Raw genomic sequence first — 26,911 nt, 5'->3', positions numbered from 1 at the left:
TGAGCCTGCGCGTCCGGAGCCTGTGCTCCGCAACGGGAGAGGCCACAGTGGTGGGAGGCCTGCGTACCGCAAAAAAAAAAAAAAAAGGCTGATGATTGTCAGTTGACTTCTGCCCTCTATACTGGGTTCACTGGGTCATTTCATTAACCTTGTGATATCTGTCCCACATTTTAGCCAGTGGAATTGTTTGGACCTCACTTGTGGCAAAGTTCTACTGCAAGACCATCATACAGAAGCATAGGTATATGTCTGGGCATTTTCAAAGGTACGAAGTGCAGGAATAATGAAGTGGTTTCTAAAAGTACAGCACGCTACTATGTTTCCAGTCATTTTCCTGACCTATATAAGCACGCTTTACACGTGCTTTTCATGAAATTTATGTTTCTGACCCAACAGCTAAGTGACTTTATTTAAATTGCACTAGGACTGATCAGCGGTTTATTTTTAAAAATTATTTATATTTATTGCATCCTATGTATCCACAAAAAGGGTAGTAGACAAGGACATAGGTATTCGCAAACCATCACATTACCTCGGGAAGATTTTCTGTCTTGTCAGCGTTGCTTTACTTTATCAGCCGATGATACCCTGTAAGTGAGTATTTTTCTGATTTGCATAGTCTGTGTGTTTAATCACTCTAAGATGATCTCTCATGTCCATTAAATAAAGACAAGGACATAGGTATTCGCAAACCATCACATTACCTCGGGAAGATTTTCTGTCTTGTCAGCGTTGCTTTACTTTATCAGCCGATGATACCCTGTAAGTATTTTTCTGATTTGCATAGTCTGTGTGTTTAATCACTCTAAGATGATCTCTCATGTCCATTAAATAAAACTGACAATGCTGGTCTTGCCTGCAAGAAAATCACTGTACACCAAGCCAGTATCTTATGAAGTCACCTGGGTGGACCACAGCGGGGGAGGGATGGGAGGGGCAGGTGATGGATGGATGGGTGCTGGCTGGGTGCTGAGAGGGGCCTGGGAGAGAAGGAAAAGGGGGCTTCTACATGGGAGGGCACTGATTTTCCTAATGGGGAGGTGCCAAAGGCCTGTCAGAAGAGGGGTCACGGGGCGCATGACAGGTCAGGGCTTTATCCACCAGGGCACAGGGTTGGAGGCTTTGGTGCCTCCGTCGTCCACTGCTGGCACAGGAGAATCAGCGACCCCGAGCAAGCCCTTGGTGCGCTCAGCCCCATTTCGGACACCGATGAGAAGTATCGCATGATATCACTTATATGCGGCATCTCAAAAAAATGATACAAATGAACTTATTTACAAAACAGACTCACAGACTGAGGACGAACTTATGGTTACCAGGGGGAAGGGTGGCAGAGAGGGCTCGTTGGGGAGTTTGGGACTGACGTGCACACACCTCCGTATTTACCGTGGGTAACCTACAAGGACCCACTGTAGAGCACAGGGAACTCGGCTCACTGTTATGTAACAGCCTAAGTGGGAAAAGAGTTCGAAAAAGACTAGATACGTGTGTACGTATAAGTGCGTCACTTTGCTGCGTACCTGAGACTACACTCCAATATAAAATAAAAAGTTAAACCAAAAAACCAAAACCCCAGTGACAGTCTGCCCCTCCCAGCCTGTGACACCCCCTTTCTGGGACCCACCTGGCGTCTTGCAGTTTCAGGACCTGGAGCTCAGCTCCTTGAGACAGCTGCAGCCCCTCACCCCGAGGGCAGGCCACCGTCGGGGTGCAGAGAGCATGGGGACAGCAGGGTGGGCCGGGGTGGGGAGAGGTCAGTGCGCCCGCTGCCGTTTTTGCTGATGGTGCAAAAACGTGTTTTTCTGGGGTCTGCCTGAAAAACCATGAAACGGGGGCTTCTGGGGCAGATCTAGTGACTTTAATCCTTCTCTTCTTGGGAGAGTAATCCAAAAGGTACAGTAGGTCTGGGACAGGCCTATTCCGGAACATGCAGCCCAGCCCTCTGGGTTTGGAAACTGCCCTTCGGGGTCCCTTAGAGCAGCATGGGGTTTCTGGGACGTGGTGAAACATCCTGGTCGCTTCGCTGAACACGGAGCCTCAATGATGTCTATTCCGCGTGAATTAACTGCATCTCTCAGGGTTTACTCTGACTCACAGATTTTTGTTTCCTTTCTTTTCTGGCAGGTTCCTGGGCAGATCGGTCACCACTTCATGAAGCAGCAAGTCAAGGGCGTCTTCTTGCTCTGAGAACCTTATTATCGCAGGTAAAATATAACGTGTCGTTTAAAATATGCCCTTCGTCCCATGAGCGTACGAACATCCGTTGCCAATAGTGATCAACTCAAAATAATAAAATTGCTTAATAAATTTTACTAGTCTTTTTAACTGATATTATTAGCCAAGTTCACAGTTTCTTACTTATCTCCGAAACTTCGTTTTAAATATTTCGGTGTAGTCTTACGTCTTACGATTTCAAATTTCTCATACAGTATATTTGTTCATTGATAGTCATATTTAAGCAGGAAGTAATTGGAGGTATGTATTATTCATTACACATTTTTAATATGCTTAACTCAGTACAACGTGTACAGCTAATTGCAGCCTTAGTTCAGTCATAAAATATCCAAGAGGGGGTGATCAGACCAGATGCCTGAACAGTCTTTTTTACATTATGGTGGTCTGTAGTATGTTACAGGGATTCGCCTGCGAAAGCTACAAAACAATCATTTTTACACCTGTCTGCTCATCAGACTCACCTGAGGAAAAAATGAAAAGCACAGATTCCTTACTGAAGTAGAAAGGACTGTGCCTTGGCCAATGTGATTTAAATGCACACCCAGATCTGGAAGTCCTTGCCCTGGTGCCTCCCAGTATCAGGGAGACAGGAGTTTTCTCGGATGACTCCGAGGGAAGGAAGGGCTGTCACCCACTTTAAGCAGCACTGCCGGGGGCTTTGCAGCACCTGGATTCCAGGCTGGCACCTGAGGTGAATCACAGCCTGTCTGAGCCTTCTTTTTCTCACCTGTAAAGTGAGGATGCAGGCACTCCCCGCGGCCTTCCAGTTCTGGGATAACCCTGTGACTATGTTGTTTGCTCATCACTTGATGAAAAATACAATAAAGACTGCAAAAACGTCACTAACTTCTAAAGGGTTACCTCCCCGAAAGGGTCCTGCAGTTCTCGGAGAGGAGGGTAACCTTAGGATATTTCTCAACACGTAGCTCATGTCCATGGATAGGCCAGCCGAGAGGAGTCAGAGGATGCCCCCAGCCAGGCTTGGTGAGGCGGACTCTTGACCTTCACAGAGGCTTCTTTCACGGGTCACCTTAGTGAGCGGTAGTTGGGAATTAGCTCTCCAAGTCTGGCTGCGGGCTAGCCAATTCAAAACTCCCAAAGGATAATTTAAGGAATATTAAAAATTGCCACTTGCTAGTGACAGAGATTTGGGGTGATGTTTATTTTCTTGCCTTCATTTTAAGATTCTTCGTGTCCATTCTGGTATTATTACAGATCATGGTAATCTGTAAGATGTTACGGGGATTTGGCCATGAAAATCTTCCTATTATAGTGCTTAGAATGATTGTCAATAGACAATGAATTGCCAGAAATAGCAAGAAGGCGAGGAATCTCATATCCTAGCAATATTTAATTCTTTTAGTCTGATATCATTAGTTTAATTGGAATAAAAATATTTTAAGTTGTACTTAGTTTTCACTGAATAATAAAATAAAATCAAACATTTCCTATATGCTGGGCATTGTAATCATTATTGCTTTGCATGTATCATCTCATTTAATCCTCATGATAACCCTAAAATTTAGCCGTTACAGTAGTTGTCCGAATTAAAATAATTACTGCATTATGGAGCTTCAGACCCACATCTAACTGACTCTGTATTCAGACCTCTTAACCACTAACATACAATCTAGTTGATGGGGTTCAGAGCAGGCTGCCCCAAAATATGCCCAGGTAGCATATTGATTATTTTGAATTAAAGCTATTTGAGAAACAGCCAGTATGAAGAAGGACACTCTGCCTCTCCTTTGTCCCCCTGAAATCGGGAAACAAAGCTCCCAGGGGAGGTATCCTCCCCATGCTGGGAGGTTGGTGAGCTTCCTGTCACCAGAGAAGGCGAATTTGGGATGGAGGAAGCTGTATAAACAAACTTTACTTACTTTTAAGTTGCTACTCCAAAAGCCCAAATCCTTTTGTCTCGTCAGATCTTCACAAACAATGGATTCTTTGTTTATAAAATTACACAAGCAGCCTGCGTCAGACAACTTCGTCTGTCCTATACCTATGGGGCCTCCACACGCATGAAATTAAACTTGTTTTTCTTCTGTTCATTGGTCTTATGTCAATTTGATTATTAGACCAGCCAAAAGAACCTAGAAGAGAAGAAAAAAGCTTTTTCTCCCCTACATAATCATACCTAGTTAGTGACAAAAATTCATGGAGCAACGTAAGACAATTTCTTCTCACCGCAGCCTAGGCTGGCCTGAAATTTTATATCCCCTGTCAAAACAGGCAATCCAGCCTAGAAACAGTCTTTAGTTCTACAAAACAAAAGACAAAATAACAATAGCAACCAAAACAATTCATAAAGGCAAAAAATAAAAAAGTTAAGGAAGCAAAACTTAGAGAAAACATTCAGAATCCTTTGGGCAAACTACTTCAGGCAGTGTGGGGTGTAGATAGGACGGTCACAACAGTTTGGTTCAGGGGATCTGACAGCTGACTGGCCGTGGGCATTTGAACTGGCCGTTCCTGCTAAACTAAAACCTCACGTGCCTGAAATTCTCTGATCTTTGATATCGCCCTCTAATGACAATTATAGAGAGGATTTTTTCTGACGTTTTGCTCACATTTCAAAATTATTGATGTCATATTTAGGGCTATAAAGTCAATGCAGTAACCATAGACCACGTCACCCCGTTACACGAAGCCTGCCTTGGAGATCACGTGGCCTGTACCAGGACACTTCTGCAAGCTGGAGCCAACGTAAGTGCCTCTGAGAAGCGCTAACCGTTTCCACATCAACCGGCTAAGAGAATCAAGCAAAGTGCTCATTTGGCTTCTCTCGCCTTCTTCGTAGTTTTCAAAAACTAGGAGCACAAAAATAAAGCTCTCAAATCGCCCCCTTGCACTCTGAGTAGGATTTCCAGTCATTGCAAAAGAATGGGTAGCGTGCTGCATGATAAGGAGTATTCTTTAGGCTATTTGCTGCTTTCGTGATTCTAACTAGCCGTACATGAACATCTTTATGCCTGAAATGTTTGCTCATCTTCTGAATGATTGTTTGAAGATAAATTCTCAGAAATGGAATTTCCAATCTCAACTGCCACGAGCAAAATGGCTTCACCACAACCGTCATCACTGTTACACGTGTACCTTTTTTTCCTGATTACAGAGTACCTAATCATGGAATCCGTTTTTGTGTACTTGATTCTCGGGTATTTTCTTTTTCATGATTCCCCTAGTCGCACGCGCACTCCTGTGGATTACCTACCGCATCCTATTTCTCTTTATCCCTGTGGTTTTTAAGCTTGGCTCATGGACGTGTGTGAGCTAAAGAGCCTCTGCCATCTGTACTGGCCGCATGTTCTCACTTATCTGTTCCCAGGTCACGTACCTGTTTTTAAATGCCTGACAGCGAATGCTGTAGGATTCTGTGACTCTCATTCTCAGACCCCTGGTCTGGTTTAGGTAAATGCGATCACCATAGACGGCGTGACCCCGTTATTCAATGCGTGCTCACAAGGCAGCCCCAGCTGCACAGAACTGCTTCTGGAACACGGTGCCAAAGCCCAGCTGGAGTCCTGTCTTCCTTCCCCTACGCACGAGGCCGCCAGCAAAGGTACCCGTGACCCCAGCTTAGGTGACAAGGGGAGAAAGCTCCGTCAGCAGCATGCGGTGCCCTGTTTATAGTGAATAACTGCAGGGAGAAGCCTAGGTGGAGGTGTACGTTTTGCGGGGGGAACAGGTATTCAGGAAACGCAAACTCACCTGTCCTTTGTGTTGGCAGGTCACCATGAATGTCTGGAAATCCTGATATCCTGGGGCATAGATGTTGATCAAGACATTCCTCATCTGGGAACCCCTCTGTATGTAGCTTCTATGTCTCAGCAGTTCCACTGCATCCGGAAGCTTCTTTACGCTGGTAATTTTCTGTACAACATCTTCCATTCTGTTCGTACACACAAGCAATTATCCAGCTCCATGTTGATTTCTGTAAATGAGCATCTTTAAAAATTACATCGCATGGCTAAAAATGTTCTTATTCTAAGCATTCTCACATATAACTATAAAACCCGTAAAAAGAACCTCATTTATGGTAACTCCACTTCACCTCAAAACTCCAAAAGCCATAGAGAAGGTCATAAAATTAAAATCCTCAAGGGTGAATGTAATGGTGCCAAGTGTATGTAATATCTCTGTGAACAAACCCACCAAAAGAAATGTTAGGGATTATAATTGATTAGCTACCTTTTCTTCCGAGACTTCCCCGGACTTTGTAATCTACCTGAAAAGACTTAATCCCTCTTCACTTACTTGAAACAAACCAATTCCTCAAGGCTCAGCTTTAGCCCCTGAGAAGCTATTCCTACTCTTTTGAGGCCGTAGTGATCTCACCCACTGTAGGACTCGGAGCCCTTTTAGGAGATGAATTATGTCTTTTTTTCCCATCATCTCCTTTCCCTAGCACAATGCCTCTCATGCGGCAGGTGCTTAAAATATACGTAAAATTAGCAAGCAGATTTCTATGGTTTTGATTGTCTATGACTCTCGTTTGGCCTCCGATATATACTGACATATATTTTTAGTAAACCCTTTACGCGTTACTCGCATCATCTTGGCTAAATTGCAAACTTCTTCAAGCGGTGTCTGCATCCGCTATTTTTTTCCCTTTACATCTAGTAAGAGCCTTAAACGTGAGTTCTGCTAATAACGGCTGACAGGTTGTTATTTTCTGGCTATATTCTCCCATAAATTTGTATACCCAGAAGAGTTTATTCTTTATCACCTTCCTTTACTTTGCTAGCAATATTATTCTTTTCCAAGTATTTTATATTGGGTTAAAAAAAAACTGGAAAAGTATTGTTAGTAACTGTGGATTGATTTTCTCAGGCTCTGTTCTCCCATAAAACTGATATAACCAACAGAGTTTACGCTTTCTCTATGGAGATGCTGTTATGGAATATAATTTTTCCGCTAAATGTTTTACATTTGATTTGAAAATACTGAAAACAATTACCTTTATCGAAACTTGAGAGTAGCAAGAGGGCCATAAAGGGAATATTAAAATGTATTGCTTCTTCTAAGCATCATTAGTTTTGCTGATGGGATCAGACAACAGAACTGAGGACTTAATGGGTTTTTATTAATAGACATGTCTTGGTGTTGTAACTATTTATGTCCTGGAAAATGGGATTATTATTGTTTACAATATTAAACAGTATGTACTCACTGCACATGATGACCACCGTGTCCCAGGGGCTTTTTGCCCTAAGATAAAAAAACTATGTAATAGATAATTTAACGTGTAAGGGTATTTGAATATAAGCATTTTAAAAACTTACTTTGCATGCAGAAATATGGTGTGCCTTTCCGTTTAAGAGGCTCAGTGCCTTTATATATTTATTGAATTAAACTACCTGAGTGAGAAGTAAGAGGAAAATCTATATACATTTTACCCAAAGAGCTCACATATCTAGATTCATGAGTTTTCCAAGAAACCAAAGTGCTCTACTGCCTTAAAATAAATGAAAAGAGTAAGAGCAATCAGCTCTTGAATAATCCTGAAAACTATCCATCACGACGAAAAGGGATATGAGTCAACCGAACTGTGCACTCTTTGTAATACTAATTAATATGACTCCTTTGGGAACTGTTTAAAATTAAAAAAAAAATTTTTTTTTTATTATGAGATCTTTCAAGCACAGAGAAAAATGTTAGAGAATCTAACAAAAGTGTGCATTCTCCAAGCAGCCGTATCACGTTTTAAGACGAAAAATGCATGTTTGTGTATATTATACGTGAAGAAATAACTCCTTGCAGAAAGAGTTGAGGTCCTCTTGGTGGCTGACACGCCCGCCTCGCCTTGGTGAGGTTAAGGGACTCATCTAACTAACTGTTTGTATCTACCATCATTCCTCATTTCCACGTAGGCGCTGACGTACAAAAAGGCAAGTATTGGGACACCCCATTACACGCCGCTGCCCGACAGTCCTGTACAGAAATTGTAAACTTACTGCTAGAATTTGGAGCGGACATCAATGCCAAGAACACAGAGCTTCTGAGACCTGTCGACGTAGCGACCTCCAGCAGTTTGGTGGAAAGATTACTGCTTCAGCATGAAGGTAAGAAGAATCCATGTGGGCCTTAAAAAAGTTTTGTTTGCCTGAGGTAGATGAAATTTAAAGACTTTTTGTTGGCACGTAAAATAACAATGGCATACCATTTGGAATATTTTTTGAAAGAAGATAATTCTTTAACTTGGGTTCCACCTGTAAAGGAGGGATCATGTTGATCTTGATTTCCTTTGGGCTCATCTTACCTCAATTCTGTGTTCGCTTGGTTAAGTTAAATACGTTGTTTCTTTTGACAATAAACAGTATGTAATTCTGTTTAATATTTTAATAAATATTTGGAAACATGCCCCATTTTATAAAGGCCTGCATTATCTATAACGTGTTATAGGAACATAATCCTGAAGTATTTTTGTTCTAAAACAGAAATTCTAAAGGCTGGTCCAGACACTGTAGTAGAACTTGCTTTGGCTTAAATAGGAAACCTAATTTGAGAAAAAAATAATTTTAAAAATTCCCCTTTTAGTGCACAACACTTCTTGGGGCTTTTGATTTAGATCTCCTTCTAAAAGCAGAAATTTTTTTGAAGGTTTACATGCAACAATAATTTCATAAGCCTGAAGTTTATAATGTTTTAAAGAACATGCACGGGCATAGACTATACCTCAATTATAATGAAGTCTTGTAAATAAAAAAAAGCATGACAAGTGCTTATGTAAATTTCCCTGGACAATGGTCACACTCCCCTAGTTTACTGCAAAGCCCTGTGGTTTTTCTGTGGTGTGAGTTCATGTCTCTTCCAACATAGAAAGCTCCATTTTGATTTTAATGAGCAAATACTTTCATGTCTTTTGCAGCTACCCCAAGCTCTCTGTGCCAACTTTGCAGACTCTGTATCAGAAACTGCATTGGAAGACCAAGATTACACCTTATCCCACAGCTCCAGCTACCAACATTATTGCAGAATTTCTTACAGTATCGATAAGGCAGTAAAATAATTCTAAATGTTTGAAAATCAAACATTTCTATTTCATCTGCATAGTGTATATTTCATATTAAAATATGCTAAAGATAAAGAGATATGAGAACACCCCGCACAAGAAGTGAAATAGCAATTTTAGTTAAAGTGTACTAGGACGTACTATTGTTTTATGCATCTTTACTGTTTTTGAACTATAGTATGTTTAAAATACCTATATATTACTAGCTATTCCCATATATCCCTTTGTTGATTTAGAAAAAAATGAGAAATTCACCATTTCATTTTCAGAATGAAACAGAAAAATGTGAACCCTTACTAAAAGTATTTGTATATTATATTTTTTAAGGTCTATATTTTTCAAATAATGTGTTAGCTTTTAAATTTTGGCCTCTGTAATTGACTATCTCTGTATTTTTTATATTAATACAAAATATGAGTATGGTTTAGAAAAGAGCAAGTCATATCCTTTTTGAAATAAAGTTGACTCTCATTCAGGAAACCCACCCTGTTAGATGTACCCTTGTCACTATAATGATTAATTCAGTAAAGAAAGGATAAATTGCCCCTTCCCTGCAAAGGTCCCACTGGTCACTTCACCGCTTTAAATGGACCTATTTCAGAAACTGGTAGGACTAAAATGGTCACTGCTGCCCTCTCACCCTGAGAACTTTGGAACATTACACACCTGCTCAGACGATCTGAAGACCCTCTCCTTCTCAAGGGTGGCCTCTCAGGGTTTCCCTTCTGTGCTTTTACACGTATCACTGCAGCCTTCCCCCCGTTCAGAGACTGCTGATAGCTGGTGATACCTGGACCCAGGAAAATGAACTTCATATCTAGTTGTTAAAGAGGCCCTGGGTCACACTTCGGGGATCAGGGCAGTCCAAGGCTATAGAAAATGGAAGAAGAAAAATGCGTTAAATTGTGGGGTTTTCAAAGAAAGGGACAAGGGGGTATCACTTAGCAAATGTAGAAAACTCAGAAAATGTATGCTATCTGTGGACCTTCACTGTGGTGTTTCTAACCCTTCTTACACGAAGCAAGGGTTCTGCATAGACTGTACTGCAAGGGAATGCTGTACACCAGAAGGTATTAGTGTAGCGGTGTCCCCTGCAGGGGCTTATTCTTTTCTGCTTAACTGTACTTGAGTGCGATGTAAAACAATTTAAAAAATTAAATAAAAATTTTTGAAAAGCCTTTGTGCCTTCTTTGTAATTTAGACTATATTTGAGTTTTTTATGGATTTAGAAATAAGATAATCAAGATACTTATAACACTGTGTAAAGTAGAAGAAAATATTTTGATGAGTTTTATATCATAAATTTACCAAATTTTCATAAAATATTTTGACCACTATTTTGATGACCCAGGGGCCTAGTAACTTAGTTCTTGGCTGACTTTCAGAGACCCATGGGAAATAAACTATTATTGTATGTAACCCCAAAGTTACTAAGATTGCATTTTTAAAATATCATTTTAGATTTGCGAAAGTAGAAATAAGGCTGTATAGCATGTTTGTTTAAAAAATGTCTTCTATGTGGGTAGAGACTTTTAACTTAGTCTGTTTTACAAAATATCTCAGTTTAATAAATTTGTAATATCCTCAGAAGAATATGCATTTAACTGTTGTTTTATTATAGAGTCACCCTATTAAGTATAATTATGTATTAAAACTGCTTTTATAAAACAGTTTTCTACTAGCATTTTCCCTGAGCTAAGGGTCATCTTGGAGTGTGAGTAATGCAAGGCAACCCTCTTAATTGATCTTGTGCCAATAAGAGAAGTAAATATCAAATATTAAAATAAAAATTGACGCTTGGACATTTTAGTATGCTGGTACCTTGTATCTTAGCTTGAGTACAATTGTCTTATCAAAGATGTGTTCTAATTTAAATATATCATATATTTGTTAATATATTAAAGTGGGATGTTTATCCCTGGAATAAAGCTCTTTTTTTTCTCTTCTAATTAGTATTTGATTTTATAATGGAAGATAATGGGAGAATATGATTCAATTGTCCTAGTTTTGCTTACCACTGGTTTTCAAATCACTGTATCACGGGCAGTGAGAGTAGGATAGTGCAGATTGAAAATTATACCTTGAAGGTCCTCTAATCCAAATCTTATAATATATATGTCTGTAAAGGTCCAAGGATAACATTCCACAAAGACAGAGACAAAAAAAAAATACTACAGGTCTTCCTATACTTAGTACGAGGTTACCTCCTGATCAACCCACCGTAAGTTGAAAATATCGGATGTTGAAAATGCATTTAATACACCTTCCCCACAGAACATCAGAGCTCAGCCTGGCCTACTTTAAACGTGCTCAGATCATGTATATTAGCCTACAGTTGAGCAAAATCATCTAACACAAAGCCTATTTGACAGCACAGCATGGAATATCTCATGCAATTTATGGAACACTGAAAGTGAAAAGCACAGTGGTTGTCTGGGTCCGGAATGGTTGTAAGCACATACCAGTTGTTTCCCTCCGTGATCAGGGGGCTGGCTGCCTGGGAGCTGAAGCCGCCCAGCATCAAGAGAAGATCAGACAGCATCTCCAAACTCAGAAGTCGAATGCACATCCTTTTCACACGATGGTAACGTCCAAAAATTGTTAGGTCGAGGACCGCCTGTGTTTGATACGAGATTAAAGAAACATAGCGAAATAAATACTGGAGTAAAGCACTGTTGAACACACTTATCTCGTAGGAAAACGTATTTAATTTCTATTATTGTTGTAACCACAGAGTATATTCGACGTTTCTGAGTCAGTAAATGGAAACACAGTGTAAAAGGATGGCCTCTTCTGAAAAGGTCTAAATGTATCCATCGTGTTTCCCTGGATGGCCCTGAACCCAGATGACTGGCTCTCCATTTACAAACAACTTAAAACAGTATCCTCTCCCTCGGGTTATTCCCACTTTTTCACTCTAATTTCTCTACTTTCCTATTCTTTATAATTGGTTTGTTTTAAGGTTTGCCCTCTCTCTTAAAAACCTTCATAATCGTTCTCAGTCTTTTTCAGGAGGAAAATTTATTCAGAAAATTCAGGCCTTGCTACCTTTTCCATCTGCTCTAGGATTTCAACACAAAGGGGTGCACTCCAGAGAATATAAACGACCTACATACATAACACAAAACATCTCCTGGAACTGCTGTGCTAAATGGAAACATTCACTCTGTGTCGTACAAGCACAAGTGATTAGGTCCGGTTGCCAGAAATAGGAGATTTTAGTGTTTCTGAGCCCAGACACGAACGGATCGTGCTGGTGAGTCACCCGCCAGACAATGAAGGTTCCCAAAGGCTCAAGGAAGGAAAGGCCGGGGTTCTGGGGGGCACAGGACTTGATATCGACCAGGAGGGGATCCGCTGGATGCAGGGGAGGAGAAGTGGTGAGTCGGGACGCTAGCGGTCAGGACAGCTCCCGGCACGGGGAGAACGTTGCCCTTCCGCACGGCTCTGCACAATCCTCCCACGTGAGGATGTAGGCAGAGAATGTATGGAACGTGAGGAAGGAAGAACAGGGTCACTTCCCCGCAGGAATAGCCGCGCTGGAGGGCAGGAGAGGCCCTCGAACTTCCTTTATCCTCGTGCCAGCCTCCTGCATTAGACCAAAGGGACAGGGGGACATATGCTCGCTCCTATGCCTCAGGCCCACACACCAGCCGCGGAGCTGGCACGTCTTACCGTCTGCGCTCTCCGGCTGCAGCAGCGCGTAGGACAGCACGTAGCAAATCTGCACGGACACGTGCACGACGTAGCAAACTTCTGGGGCTCCTTGCAGCTCCCACCCTCAGGAACACATGTGCTGTCCTCCTCTTCCGCCTCTCTGGGCTCACGTGTGCACAGAGCCGAGTCCAGCGGCGCTCGCGGCCAGCCTCTGTCCTCGGGCCTGGGAGGCCGTTCCCTTTCGCTCAGTGTGTTATCGTCACAGGCGTCCAAGCGCCCTCCCTCTCTGTACCCACAGCAGCGGGCTTGCCTGAGCCCCGCGCCTCCGCCTCAGCACTAGTTTGGCAGGTTTGAAATCAGCCCGAACAGGGCCCGACAGCCTCTCCAGCGGGGACGTTTGGGACCAGGTAATCCTTGCCCTCACGGGCCGCCTCGTGCCTCGCAGGACGCTTCCCGGCATCCCTGGCCTCGGCCCGCTCAAGCCCTGCCTGCGGGGGCCCCAAATGTGTCCGGACATCACCAAGTGTCCCTCCGAGAACCGGCGACACACAGCGATCCCTCAGGGGCCTCACTGAGCAGATGTAATTCCTCTCACGGACAAACGCCTGAGGACACATGGGAGGAGGGGGTGGCGTGCGAGCATTCGGATTTGCAGCCTGTGCATCACAGCAGAACAGGGACCGCTCTACAGGCCGAGGACCCAAGGACAGAGCCCTCGGAGTGGGTGGCCTCAGGCCGCTGCAGAGTCCGCGGGCCTCTGAAGCCAGCAGCCCTGCCCCGGAGTCTGGGAGGACAACATTCAAAACTGCCCAGTGTGGGAGCGCCCCGTCAACGGGAGCGGCGGACGTGCTTCTGCGTTCCCTCCGCTGCCCGGAGGGGAAGTTAAACGCGCACGCACGCTGCTACACTTGCCAAGGACAAATGGTAATTCTCAGGGACAGGACAATTCAAACACATAAGGGGGAAAGAGAAGTATTTTCCTAACCATCTCACATTTCTGAGGTATCCCTCTCAAAGCAAAGTCAGCATTTTACATTGTTACGTTTCAAATTGTTAGGAAGATCCGTATCTATTATGTACATGAAGGCATAAGGCCTTAGGCACCAAATGCCTCCTTGAAAGGAAGGACTCAGTTCAATTCTCAGCCAAATGGTCTCAGTCTGGGGGAACGGCAGGCAGTAATTTTGGACTTGGTTCTGTTCTCCTTAGGAAAAAAAATGGAAGGTATTAAAAGGAACCTCACAAGCTTTCTCCTTGATTTGTGTACGCAGAGGAAAATTACATGGTCGCCACAGCCATATATGCTAGTTTTAGTAACACCGCGTTGAGCTCTGCTCAGGGCCCTGCACTCAGAGGGCCCCGGGCTCGGTTTAATGGTGGTCTTGAAATGCTTAATTTTTGAACAATGGGCCCATTTTGATTTTGCGCCGTGCCCTGAAAATCACGTACCTGTTCCGATTCGGCTGTGACGCTCTAATTACACCAGTGAGTGACATCCATCTGGAGGGGCTTCTCCCTCTTTGGGTAAGTCACATGGAGCTTTCTCAGGTAATTCCTTTGCCCCATTAAAAGAACTAGAGGGAGAACTTGAGGTCTCTTCCCAAATATCCCCTCAATATGGACATAGTCTAAGTGGAAGGGCATGGCTCAGTGGGAGGACTGAGTGAACCTTCTGTCTGATTCCAGAATCAGGGAGACCTCCCCACCTCCCCGTGGGCAGCAGGAGGCGGGGGCAGCTTACGTCCAGAGCAGCACAGGTGTCCCTGCTTGAGCAGAACACAGTCGGTGCTCACTGCCTGCACGCCCCCCACTCCAACGTGGAAGACAGGTGTGGCGCTGAGAAGCCAAAACCGAGGCCACAGTCTGAAAATGCCCCTAGACCAAGCACCCTTAGCCACTTAACTAAGACCTGAGCTCTCCAGACTTGCCCAAATGCTGATACCGACCTTATAAACTTTCAGCTTTCTCCCCGTCGGTGTGACCTTACAGCTTCCTAGCTCCTTGGCTACCGGTGAGTGAGCTTATGCAACGAAAAGGAGGGTAAGTTTCCAGTAACCAATCACAACGGACAAGAGCGCACCGTCGCCCCTTGGTATCTGTGGCGGACCTGGTTCCAGTCCCCCTGGAATGCCTGAGGACGCCAAGATCCCGGCGTGCTCGAGTTCCTTACAAAAAACGGCGTGCTATTTGCTTATAACCTAGGGACACCCTACTGTATACTTTAACTCATCTCTGGATTACCTATACTTCCCAATACCACGCAAATGCTATGTAAAGAGGTGCTGGCAGGAGGTAAATTCCAGTTTTGCCTTTTGGAACTTTCTGGAATTATTTTTTCTAGTATTTCCTATCTGAGATAGGTTAGATCCACAGATGTGGAACCCACGGGTCCAGAGGGCTGAATGTACTCACACATTTACACTTTATAAACTGCGCTGTAATTGCCGAAAGCCAGCTTCTAGGCACTTTCTGTTGGAAGTCTCCCTGTCTGACATTTGCTTCTCAGTCAACAAAGCACTCATATCAAGTAAAGCTCTTCTGAACTTTCTTACGTTGACACAGGGCAACAACAGTTCCTGACCGCGAGGGCTGTTGGCTTGCGCAAAAGTTGGCTGGCTCTTAGGGGCGACTGTGGATCAGTGAACTTCATCAGGAGGTAACCTCAGTGATAGCTGCTTTTCCATTTGAGGGAACGGAACGGAAAGCGGGGTCTGGCTGCTCGCCACTCCAAAGCCAGTGAAGAGGCCAGGCTGGCGGAAAGGAAAGTTTGCTTTATTTTGGATGCCGGTAACCAGGGCCGGGAGGGGAGGGCGGACTCGTGTCCAAAGGCCAGCTCCCCCCAGTGGCAACCAGTGGGCAAGAGCTTTTATGGGCAGCGAGAGGGGGCTGCCTGCAGAAACAGCACAGGCAGCTCTGACGGTCATCTTGAAATCGGTCATCTTGATTGTTTTAAGTACAGTTAATCTTCGGTTCCAGGGTCGGTTTGTTTCCATTTCTTGAGGCCAGTTCTCGGAATTGCGGCGGCTTATGTCATGGCTACAGCCTGGTCATCACGTAGTTAACTTCCCCACCTGGTGTGGGTTTCGGAATCTGTAAGACAGCTCACAGGACACGGCTCAGAATATGACCTATAGCCCTTGAGAAGGAACCAAAGGTCCTTCCTTATGCTTAATGACTAAACTAGTATTATTTGGTCTCCTTCGACTGTTCGCCTTTGTTTCTGCATTTTCTCGCTTCTCTGATTAAACTTATTCTGTGGCTATAGTTTTTCCACAGACAAAGGGCAGGCAGAGGACCTGGGGGAAAAGGACCATAGGGTGCTGCTCTGTTTCAGTATCTTTACTGGAATAAATCGCCACAGTCCCTAGCAACTGTTACGCTGCTATTGATCTGCAAAGTACTTCTTCTCCTCTCTAACAGCCTGCAAGAACCACAAAAAGCCGCTTGCTTTTCTTGAGCAGGGCAAGCAGTGCACGTTCATCATCCTGCCGCAGGTCAAATCAATTTTCTGGCTCTCTGCCACAAGATCAGCGGAGGCTTTTGAGTGTCGTATCATCCCACAGACTATCCGGCTGGTCCACTCTGTTCGTGGTACCGTGGATCCAGTGAACGGGAGTAGCAGGTTCTTCAGCCGCCCTGGTAACATGTAGATGAGCTACTCCGAGTATGAAGCAATGTATGATTCAGCAGGAAAACAGAGTAACTCCACGAATTCAACAAGAATTTAATATAAGGAAACGGTCAAACGGAACTAAAATGAGACCATCAAACGAACAGAGATAGACCCCTAGTGCTGGAGAGCAAAGGCAAGGAACAGGGGTTCTGAGAGTCTAGAACTTGAAGGGAAAGCCCTACAGACCTTTGAAGGGGCAGCGTATACTGACAGCAGATACTGATGCTTAAGGAGCTCAGAGGCGCGGTCCGAGAGTAAAATCTGGGGCTTGGAGTTCTGAGCGCTTCTCAGTGGTCGCTGAAACCTCTGAGGGAGTACGATGAAACCTGCTCCGGGAATGCAAAACAAACAAACTAAAACAAACCAAAAAAACCCCAACCTGGACGCCGGCACCAACTGCGCCTGCCCGGTGGAGCTTTGTTGCCATGGTGACCGTCATCCAAACAGCCCTTCTCCTTTCCTCTGGCCTCCTGGTCGCTCTCTAGTTCCCCCTAGTGGCAGGATTTAATACAACTCAGCAAAGGAGAAACTACAGTGCCGAGTTCCAACTCTGTGAGGCAGAACCTAGAAGGGTGTACTTGAAACAGAGACCTATTTGCTTCACAGTTGGTACATTTGCTACAGGAAAAAATTCTAACTCCTTAGCAAGACTGTTCTCAGTCAAGCCCCAATCTATAGCCTTAACTTACCTCTCTAGCCATCACCACCGAAATCTTGGGGTGGCCCCACATGCCAAAGCCTAAACACTTTCTCTGACCTTAATGGGTTATTTGTTATTCCTTAAAACTCATAAAAACTATCATATCATAGATCCTGTCTGCTTCTGCTAACACTAGTCACTCTGTGTGGGACTGTCCCCTCCCCTCTTCGTTCCACAGATTTCCATGATCGTCTTAGAAATATCATTTAAACTTACTGAGCCCTATGTGTGTACACTGTTCCAGGATCTTCACTCATTTAACTTGTTAATTTAATCCTTCAACACAACCCTGTGAGGTATACCCTATTTATTTCCATCTTTTACAAATAAAACTGGTTAAATAACTTGCCCAAGGTCACATAACTAATAAAAAATAGACCTGGTGCTCCAAAGCCTCTGCCTTAACCAGTTCAGAATACTGCCTTATAAGATTCACATCAAAGGTCACCTCCTCTGAGAGGACTCCTACACTCCCTCAGGCCAAATTATTTGCTTCCTCCCTGATACTCATATATTTTTACCATGGCAGAGCTTTTCAGGGTGCATGATCTTTTTTCAGGTATTTATATCTCTGTACCTTCTATAAATAATCTAGTGCACAGCTGCCCAGTAGATCTTCCTGCAGTGATACTGCGGTATCTGTGTTGTACAATGTGGTGGCCACAAGCCCCATGTGGCTACTGAGCAGTTGAAATGTAGCCAGTGTTACTCACTTTATTTTACTGAAATTTATTTAAATTTAAATCGGAACAGCCACGTGGGGCTAGTGGCTACCATATTGAATAGTGAAGACCTAGTGCATAGCAAAGCACCGAATAATAATTCCTCAAAAAAAAAGTTCACCAAGTGGATGAATCATCCGTGAAAAACACATTGGGCAAAGAAAAAACACTTGTATAGCTGCGTTTTTGTTTTTCTTTTTCACCACATACAGACTCACATTGGTTTACTTGATTAATAAACATGTCTATGAATACACATTCAACTAAATATTATATAGCTCCACTCTCAAGATCTATCCCATATTTTATCTTGCACAATAATATGTATCACGAACCACATTTTTTTTTACTGTAAGACTTTTTAAAGGATGTTAACAACTCTGCTGTGTAAATATTTAATTTATAATTGTCTGTCCCTGCTCTGCAATCCTTTTTTCTTCCCCTCTGTACTGTTCACTGATAAATCCCAAGCGACTAGCTCAGGGTCTAGTAGGGACTCAATAAATAGTTTTCGAATGAATGAATGAATCATGCCTACTGGGGCATCTTTGTAAAGTGTGAAAATCGAATTTACAAATCGCTTTCAAATATGTAATTTTTATGAACACAGCGTAATAATTAAGGAAATAGGTACGTTAAATTTTGTAGCCATTAAGCATCTATTCATTTTAATTTTGAGGATTTTTTTCATTGGCATTTTGGAACAAAACCCTATCGTTTCCAATTTCCACACGAAAACTGTCTTTGTCCTCTGAAAGGTCCTCACAACCTCCTCCAACTGCTTGACTGAAACTAGGCCTTCGACGGGGCAGAAACCACGATATTCAAAATGTCAATTTCTAAGGGATGGCTCTAAATCGGTTTTTCTTCACGCCAATTAAAACGGAGATTGAAAGCTCCGCCCAAGGCTTAAGCTCCCGGAACCAAGTCCTCAGTGAAGCCAGGGAAGCGCGTCCACCAACCCGGAGCCGCAAGACCCCAAACTGGAGGAGCAGCAAGGCCCAGGGCGCCCGCGCCGAGGCCCCGCCCCGACGAGGCCCCGCCCCCGACGAGGCCCCGCCCCCGACGAGGCCCCGCCCCCGACGAGGCCCCGTTTCCGGTGCTGCCCTAGAAACCCAGAAAGCGCCATGGCTGCCGCCGGTCTGGGAGGAGAGCTTTTGGCACTGCCGACGGTACCCAAGTCACCGTCACTTGCGCCACGTCCAGCCGCTCCCATGCGAGGGAGGCCTAAGAAGTGTCTGGTCTATCCGCATCCCCCGAAGAGCTCCCGCGTGTCTCCGTCGGTTCTGCGCTGGCTCCAGGGCCTGGATCTCAGCTTCTTCCCCAGAAACATCAGCAGGTGCTGGAGCAGGGCCGGCCCCCGCCGCCTGACGGGAGCCTCGGTCGGAACAGAGCAGCCCCGGGGTCCGCGCAGGGGTTTTTCCTGGGATTGCCCCCGCCCACTCACCCCCCCACCACTCACACACATTGCCCCCGCCCACTCACCACACACACACACACACACACACACACACACACACACACACACACACACACACACACTCCTTGCTTTCTTAGGGAGCTGGCCTAAAAAATAGGATGGAGCATTTCACTCAATCGGTCAATCAGTCAATCAATCATTAAATAGACTTAAGCTAATACAGACTGCTTTGGTGACTACAAGAAAAGTAAGAGTCCAGGCTCTTTCTTCAGAGACATTGGACATTAATACTAGTGGCAGTTAATATTTGCTCTGGGATTGCAAACTAAATTCCATAAGAATAATGACTTTGTTGCAGGCAAGGACTCTGGTTTACTAATTTCGGTATTCCTCAAGAAAGACACGCCTGAAAATTTCAGTGTACCTAGGTATCACATGGGCATCTTGTTAAAATGCACGTTCGATACAAATTAATAGTTTGGGGTTCATAAAAAGAACACCATGGCCTTTGGTGTGTGTCATCTTACCCAAAAGCTATTCCATAGCAGGTCCTCCTTGGAGCAATGGTACAACAAAATTCTGTAAGTTGCTCTCAGTGTAGTATATTAAATTGCTGTTAATGAACCGTAATCACAAACTGTGTTAACTAACTGCATTTTATTTTCTTTCCTTATTGTTATGGATCAGGGATTTTTCAAATGGCTTCCTGATAGCAGAAATACTCACTGTACACTACCCCTGGGACCTTAAGTTGTCATCCTTTAAAAATGGAACTTCTTTAAAAGTCAAGTTGGATAACTGGGCGCAGTTGGAAAAGGTAAATTAGCAATCAGTGACACTTTTAACTGTTGAAAAGTTTATGTTTGAAGAGCTGTATTCTTGAGGTCGTGGATTTCTCTGTATATGCGTGTGTGGCCGTGTTTCAGGACACAATGCAGCTGGGTAGGCAGCTTGTTTCCTTGTATTGAAAAGAAGGTTATTAAAGTTTATGTCATGAGTCACCTGTGAAACTGAACATACTCATTTCAAATTGGAGTGGGATATAATGGTTGATTTTCTTGCTGAGTAATAATAACTTTTAATAATTAACATGTTAAACCTCAAGATATTAGTTGAGGATTAAAGGGGGATTAAAGTGAATTCACAGTAATTGGAGATTTTTATAGAACTTCATATGGTGAAAGTATTCTCTTTCTACTATTACAGTTCCTGGCAAGAAAAAAACTTAGATTACCTAAAGAACTAATCCACGGAACAATTCATTGTAAAGCCGGAGTACCTGAAATACTGATACAGGAGGTGTACACCTTGTTAACACATCGAGAGTGAGTTATTTGGAATTTTCTAGTAATATAATATGAAACTTTTTTTTTTTTTTTTTTTTTTGCCGCTCCGCGGCATGTGGGATCTTCCCAGACCGGGGCGCGAACCCGGTTCCCCTGCATCGGCAGGCGGACGCGCAACCACTGCGCCGCCAGGGAAGCCCCTGAAACTTTTGATAATATAAGTGTTATTACTAAAATGGGGCTTGTCACCAATATTTATTTTTTTATTTCCAGAATTAAAAGTATCCAGGATGACCTTGTGAATTTCACAGACTACAGTTACCAGATGCAGTTGCCCCTGGTCCCCAGATCGACAGCTTCAAAGTCTATTAAAGATAACATTCGGTTATCAGAATTAATAAGCAATCCGAACAAGCTCAACAATGAACGTAAAGTAGAGTTCCTCTTCCTTTTACAAATGTTGCAAAGAAAATTGAGCAGAAAACTGAATCCAAGTAAGTTTTCTCGGAAATAGTCAACTGGGTTCTTCCAAGCTTAAGAAGGCTTTTCTTGAGCACAGATGAAAGAAAAGCCTGCCACTGTGCCCTAATTCATAGACTGTTGTAATTTCATCTACTGCGACTTTTATCGTTATTAATTCAGTCATACTTATTACCATATATGTATTCATATCATATTATTTTGTGCTTTTAATTTGTTCTGTTTCTTGTTTTTGTCTTACCTATTTTTCTTCTTCTTTTGGACTGAACTTTTATCCAAAGACTTTTTTCCTCCCTACTAATTTGGAAAATTATAGATTTCTACTCTCTTTAGTGCTATGCTAGAAATTTTAACATGCATATTTATCTTAGTCTAAGAGTAATATCTTTATTCTCTTCCTCAAACTGTAAGGACCTTACAACACTAGGACACTGACCACTCCCTACCAGCCCCCTCCCCACTTCAGTTCTTTTGTTGTTCAGCATTTTCGTTTTGTCAAGTTATTTTTTTAACACTGCAAAATCAGGTATCATTATTGTTTATACCGAATATTTGCTTACATTTAATCTATCTCACTATTACTTCCACTCACTGGGTCTTGTCGGAATTCCTGGAACGAAACACAACCATTCCATTTAGTCATCAGTTTAAATGTCCATCTTAGTGCAAAGCTAACCTATATCTCTGCTGTCTTCTTTGGAACACATTTTCTCTTTAGCCAGGGATACCTCAACACTTTGGATTCTTGAACAGAATTCTGTTATCACCAGTGTTGATTTTTGAGACTGCTGATTTTAAGCAGCCAAAGTAATTAATTGTGATAATCACAGTTCTGGGAATGTTACTGACCAGGGTGGTGTCTAAGCATAAACAGGGCATGGCTGATGAGCAGAAATGACCTTAGACACGTCTTCCAGCCTCAGTGAGGGTGAGCTGCTGAGGAGTAGGTGATCTTTAGAAGCACAGTGAAACTGATGCCCGAGTGCTGCGGTTGATAGAATTAGTTAATAAGAAATACGGGAAACGTGGAAAATAATTTTGTCACTATTTTTATAGTATAAAAAGGTTTGCAAAATGAAATAGCTACTGTATGGTTTTATTTATATGAAATGTAAAAACATGTAAAGCTAACCTATGATGACAGAAGTCAAGACAGAGTTTTAGTTTTAGGGTACTGTATGGGAGAGACAGGAAGGGATTTTGGGGTGCTAGCAATATACTATTTCTGGATCTGGGTGATGGCATCCCAGGTATGTATTCACTCCAAAAATTCATCAAACTGTAAACATACGATTTGTTCATTTTTCTGTACATATATGACTATTGAATGAAAGCTTATTGGGACTTCCAGTGGTTAAGACTCCATGCTTCCAATGCAGGGGGTGTGGGTTCGATCCCTGGTGAGGCAACTAAGATCCCACATGCTGTGTGGCCAAAAAATTTTTTTTAAATGAAATAAAAAATAAATTGGCTGAATTAAAAAAAAAAGCTTAACAAAACAAAAGACTAATAGGAACATAGGGATACTGTCTTTAAAGTAACTTTTTTAAAGCAACTATTTTGTGCATCTAAGATGTGAACCATGGTGGAGAGGGTTATTAACCTGCGTATCCACACTGCTCTCAGGAATATGATACAACAGATGTCTAAATTTTCTTAATTTAAAATTGTGGTGTCGTATTTTGACCATGGCCATAGTGAATTTTTAAGAAAGAATTTTTGTTTACATTTTATAGAATGGTTTGAGGTCAAACCAACAGTGGGAGAATCGACTTTCAGACATGGTCCTGCCCAAGCCTCTGGGTGCAAATGTAATTCGGTCGTTTCGAAGGAAAGAGTTGCTCCTGTGTGTTGTAAGTGTTTAAAAAGTTTTTTCACTTGTTAAAAATGATGTTTTTGTTTTATTTTGTTTGTTTAAAATTTCAAAATCGTTAAAATGTTGGTCTAGGCATTCAGTCGAGAACGGTGCAGTAGGTTGATGTGTGTGCTTTGGAATAGGTGGCAGGCGCATGCTGTCCGCTAAGAACCAGTCACAGCAGGGGAAACTCCCAGGCCAGCGTTTCCCCGCCTGCTACTATAGGAGCCATTTCAATTCCGATTTCAGCTTAAAAAAGTGCGTCTGAAACAGGGGAAGCTCGTTGGCAGAGCTCAAAACTCAATCCTGTAGCAGCTGGATGATGAATCAGTCCTAAGGCAGATACAGACAACCTGCACACCTAGACTTCCCCATCCCTTGTTTTACAAGAAGCCACGAGTTTAAATCCTGTTAATTCAGAAAGCACTTACCACCACAGCAAACTGTAGCCAAACACGGGCCAAAGTCAGCCTCTGCCTGACTTTTTGGTATAGCCTGCAAGTTAGGAATGGTCTTTACGTGTGTAAATGGTGGACAACATATACCAAAATTGCGCGTAATGGTACTGCAATCACAGGCTGTTCATCTGAAAAGCTTCTAATTATCAAATAGAGTGGCAAAAATTAATTGTAAGAAAGGTTGTTACCCTTTTTTTTTAACACTTAAAGTTCCTCTCTTTGTTTTTACCTAAATCTAGCATCTAGCAAAATAATGCGCCAAGCGAATGTAGATTTCTTAGTTGTCACTGGCCCCTCATATTAGAACTGAGTCACCTAAAGAGTCTGAGTGGCCAGCTTGGATGCCTCAGTGCAGAATTCTAGAAACCGAATTATGAAGTCTGTATATTTGCCAAATCTAAGCACTATTAAAATCACGGCACTGGGCTTCCCTGGTGGCGCAGTGGTTGAGAGTCCGCCTGCCGATGCAGGGGACGCGGGTTCGTGCCCCGGTCCGGGAGGATCCCACGTGCCGCGGAGCGGCCGGGCCCGTGAGCCGTGGCCGCTGAGCCTGCGCGTCCGGAGCCTGTGCTCCGCGACGGGAGAGGCCACAGCAGTGAGAGGCCCGCGTACCGCAAAAAAAAAAAAAAAAAAAAAAAAAATCACGGCACTGTTGCCTCACCTGCTTTCTGAAGCAACATCTAAAAATAGTTGAGTCATATTCAGTATCAGATGCACCAAAATAAGCCCTGGGTATTTTTAGGCTCCACCGATGACTTTTGGAGATGGTGGCATTCAGGTTTTGTATTTCCGACTACTATGATGCGTGCTTTAAATATTCTGTTTACCAGGCATTTAGACTAACGTGCTCAGCCTGTTGCCAATCGTTCTGCGTATGTCTGGTATGTTAGAAACACAGATGGTCGTATTCATATTTAATAACCACAAATGGATTTTAATTTTGTTTATTTAAATATTACACCCAATACAGGTAATGGTGGCAGTCCACTTAAGGAAATTCACATGAAGCAAGCTGGAAAACATTCTTTTGACTCTATGAGGCCTATCAGAAACATGGAAGAGGAACCCAGAAGAGCCCCTGTCTGATGGGCTTTGAAGAAGCGATGCCACCACCTCTTGCCGCTCTAAAGGGATACAATCACCTAGTCTTGGATATATTTCAATAATAAGTAAATTAAAGGGGTGTCTTATCTGTAGTTGGGCTGAAGAACGTATTTTTTAATTCAATTCAACAACCATTTATTCAACACCTGCACCTAGTAGTGTGGAAAATACAAAATCAGTTTAATTAGTATAGAATGAACAAAAATAATTTTAAAGGTCCAGTTAAACATAATTCACCATGACGAGTAAGAATTCTTTCTCATAAGTTTTGTAGGAATGGCGAATCTACTTTGTAATATGTTTTCCTCACTAGAAAGAAAAGAGCCACGCTACTAATATGCCTGATATTATTTATTTACACGTCATGTTCAGCAACAAAATTTATTGAGTGATTATGACTGTTATACATAGGCCCATAGAAAATCTTGCCCGCTTGCATAAATAACTGTACTTAAAAGCCATCAAAGAAAATATGCTGAGTTGTGGGGAAGGAAAATCATGGTTTACTTGGTGTTTAGCAGACAACTGAGTTTGATTTAAAAAAATGCCTCCTGCTTTTGCTGCCATGCCCCATATTTTTACTGAAGGGAAACAAAAGCAGTGATATCCGAAAGACTGATGATATTTCATATATTCTTGGTAATTTAAAATTCATATTTGGAAAATTTTCTTCAAGTGGAATTATTCACGTTTTTATGCCATCTCATTAATAGTGTCATTTGACTTCCAAGATGAGTATTACTAATGCTGAATCCCATGATATGCTTGTCAATTTCCAACAAAACTCTATTCCTTTTTCTGCATTTTTGAAGCCTTAGAGAGTTTAATTAGAATTTCTACCTGCAGAGACTTCCTTGTTTAATCTTACCTTTCTGGATAGGTAATATTTAGTAAAAGAAATTAACAAGAGCCCTGATGAAATCGATGACTTCTTGGGAAAGGTTTAGAAAATTATGAGAATAATTTTTAAACCATAAAATATAGTTCCTTAGGAAAGGATTTTAGAAACAAGTCTTCTGAAGCTCAGCTAGAGAAATGTCCAGAGAAAAGGATTAGATTTGGATAAACAGTCAAATAATACGTTTCTTTATTCTCTTGACTCTGTTCAATCTCCTGAAAAAGCTAATCACTCATGGCCTGACCTTGGTTAAGTTCCCAAGACCCCTGTGGGACCTACGGAGAGTTCTGAAAATACAGAAGAGTCTGGAAGCTTCATTTCATAGTGACTAAGGAAATGAAGGAAGCGGGGATATGGTGAAAGTAGGTAACGTCAAGAGCTTCTTAAGATGAGTTGTGTCAACAGAAGCCAACACTTCAGGCAAATCTAAGGAAGGTCATTTTCTTCACAAAGATCTTTGACAGAAGGAAGCAGTGAACTACAGAACCTTTCAATCAATTGGCAGAATGCTTATCACGGGAATGGAAGCTTCTGTGATATGCTGTTTATATTAATTAGTGAGCCTCTTTTTTCTGTCTTTTATACTAATTCTGGGGTTTATTGTAGTCAGTGTTTCTTACAAGTGGAGAATCATCCTCCTGAACAGTCCAATCACATGATTTTTCTAGGTTTTTAAGCAGGGTAATAACCCAGATGGACAGCGCAGCCCTTCATACCTCTGATGACTTTAACCCAGAATTTAGCGAGAGATGGTGTCCTCTCAGTGGTGGTTCTAAGGACAAGACTGATGTTCATCTTAGAAGTTAACTGTGTCATATCTGGCTTTAACTGCAGTATTTATTAAAATCATTGTCTAAGGAGACTTCTTTCATAAAAGCATAGTTAAACTTGCAAAATAATTTGTCCACATTATCAGTAATATGGACACCTTCAAATAAAAACAAGTTCATGTTCTTTGTTTGGGTTTTCATGCATACTAAATATAACAATGAAACTTAACTTTATAAATTTTTAAAACTTTTTCATATTAAGACACATAGAGATCAACATAGTCAAATGACATTTTATGAAGAATTAATAGTCATAATATTAAGGTATAGAACATTGTTGAAGTCAAAGAATAATAGAATTGCATTTGAATCAATCAAATTTAGGTTTTAGACAAATATTGGGTTATACCTCAATGGTCTTCATGTGATAAAGAGTTGTAAGATCTTTTTCATACTTTCTACATTAAAATATTATTTCCTGCATTCATTAAAAATACAGAAGAATGTAACAATTGTTTATATATGTATAACTTAATATCTTTGTAGTATTTAAAGCACAAATTAGGGTTTTTAATCTATTTTAAAACAAAACAGAGAATGATAATAGGATTTAGACCGCCACTATTTAAGTGAGATTT

General features: G+C 42.3%; 2 protein-coding genes across 7 annotated transcripts in view; both read left to right on the top strand.

The window, feature by feature from the left end:
* The window catches only part of ASB5 (ankyrin repeat and SOCS box containing 5), a 50,643-nt gene extending 39,444 nt beyond the window's left edge, over window positions 1–11,199 (top strand). For both annotated transcript variants that reach the window (XM_024115756.3, XM_055080838.1), the window contains exons 2-7: window positions 2,125–2,204; window positions 4,834–4,941; window positions 5,647–5,797; window positions 5,966–6,100; window positions 8,109–8,300; window positions 9,107–11,199. In XM_024115756.3, the coding sequence (XP_023971524.1) occupies window positions 2,125–2,204; window positions 4,834–4,941; window positions 5,647–5,797; window positions 5,966–6,100; window positions 8,109–8,300; window positions 9,107–9,234 (794 nt within the window). In that variant the 3' untranslated portion in view covers window positions 9,235–11,199. The remainder of the gene's footprint in view (window positions 1–2,124; window positions 2,205–4,833; window positions 4,942–5,646; window positions 5,798–5,965; window positions 6,101–8,108; window positions 8,301–9,106) is intronic.
* Window positions 11,200–14,889: 3,690 nt separating this feature from the next.
* SPATA4 (spermatogenesis associated 4) lies at window positions 14,890–24,751 on the top strand. 5 transcript variants are annotated; one of them, XM_028481848.2, is made up of 7 exons: window positions 14,901–14,918; window positions 15,470–15,563; window positions 20,110–20,239; window positions 20,629–20,747; window positions 20,982–21,202; window positions 22,925–23,041; window positions 24,472–24,751. In XM_028481848.2, the coding sequence occupies exons 5-7, from the start codon at window positions 21,034–21,036 to the stop codon at window positions 24,585–24,587; spliced, it is 402 nt and encodes a 133-aa protein (XP_028337649.1). In that variant the 5' UTR covers window positions 14,901–14,918; window positions 15,470–15,563; window positions 20,110–20,239; window positions 20,629–20,747; window positions 20,982–21,033; the 3' UTR covers window positions 24,588–24,751. The 5 variants fall into 5 exon arrangements, with proteins under 5 accessions (XP_028337648.1, XP_028337649.1, XP_028337650.1 ...); XM_028481849.1 differs by lacking the exon at window positions 14,901–14,918 and adding an exon at window positions 14,938–14,947; XM_028481844.2 differs by lacking the exons at window positions 14,901–14,918; window positions 15,470–15,563 and adding exons at window positions 15,570–19,341; window positions 19,968–20,003.
* The last annotated feature ends 2,160 nt before the right edge of the window (window positions 24,752–26,911 follow it).

This window comes from Physeter macrocephalus, chromosome 20 (genome assembly GCF_002837175.3).
Source record: "Physeter macrocephalus isolate SW-GA chromosome 20, ASM283717v5, whole genome shotgun sequence".
Lineage (NCBI taxonomy): Eukaryota > Metazoa > Chordata > Mammalia > Artiodactyla > Physeteridae > Physeter > Physeter macrocephalus.
The sequence above is the reverse complement of the archived record's forward strand: the minus strand, read 5'-3'. Positions and strand labels throughout refer to the sequence as shown.

What these genes read in the sequence shown, in the direction of transcription:
- SPATA4 (XM_028481844.2), top strand. Translation starts at nt 19,130, where the DNA reads ATGGCTGCCGCCGGTCTGGGAGGAGAGCTTTTGGCACTGCCGACGGTA. An exon ending in TTCCCCAGAAACATCAGCAG is followed by an intron (nt 19,342 to 19,967) that starts GTGCTGGAGCAG and finishes GCTATTCCATAG; the next exon opens with CAGGTCCTCCTTGGAGCAAT. An exon ending in CAATGGTACAACAAAATTCT is followed by an intron (nt 20,004 to 20,109) that starts GTAAGTTGCTCT and finishes GTTATGGATCAG; the next exon opens with GGATTTTTCAAATGGCTTCC.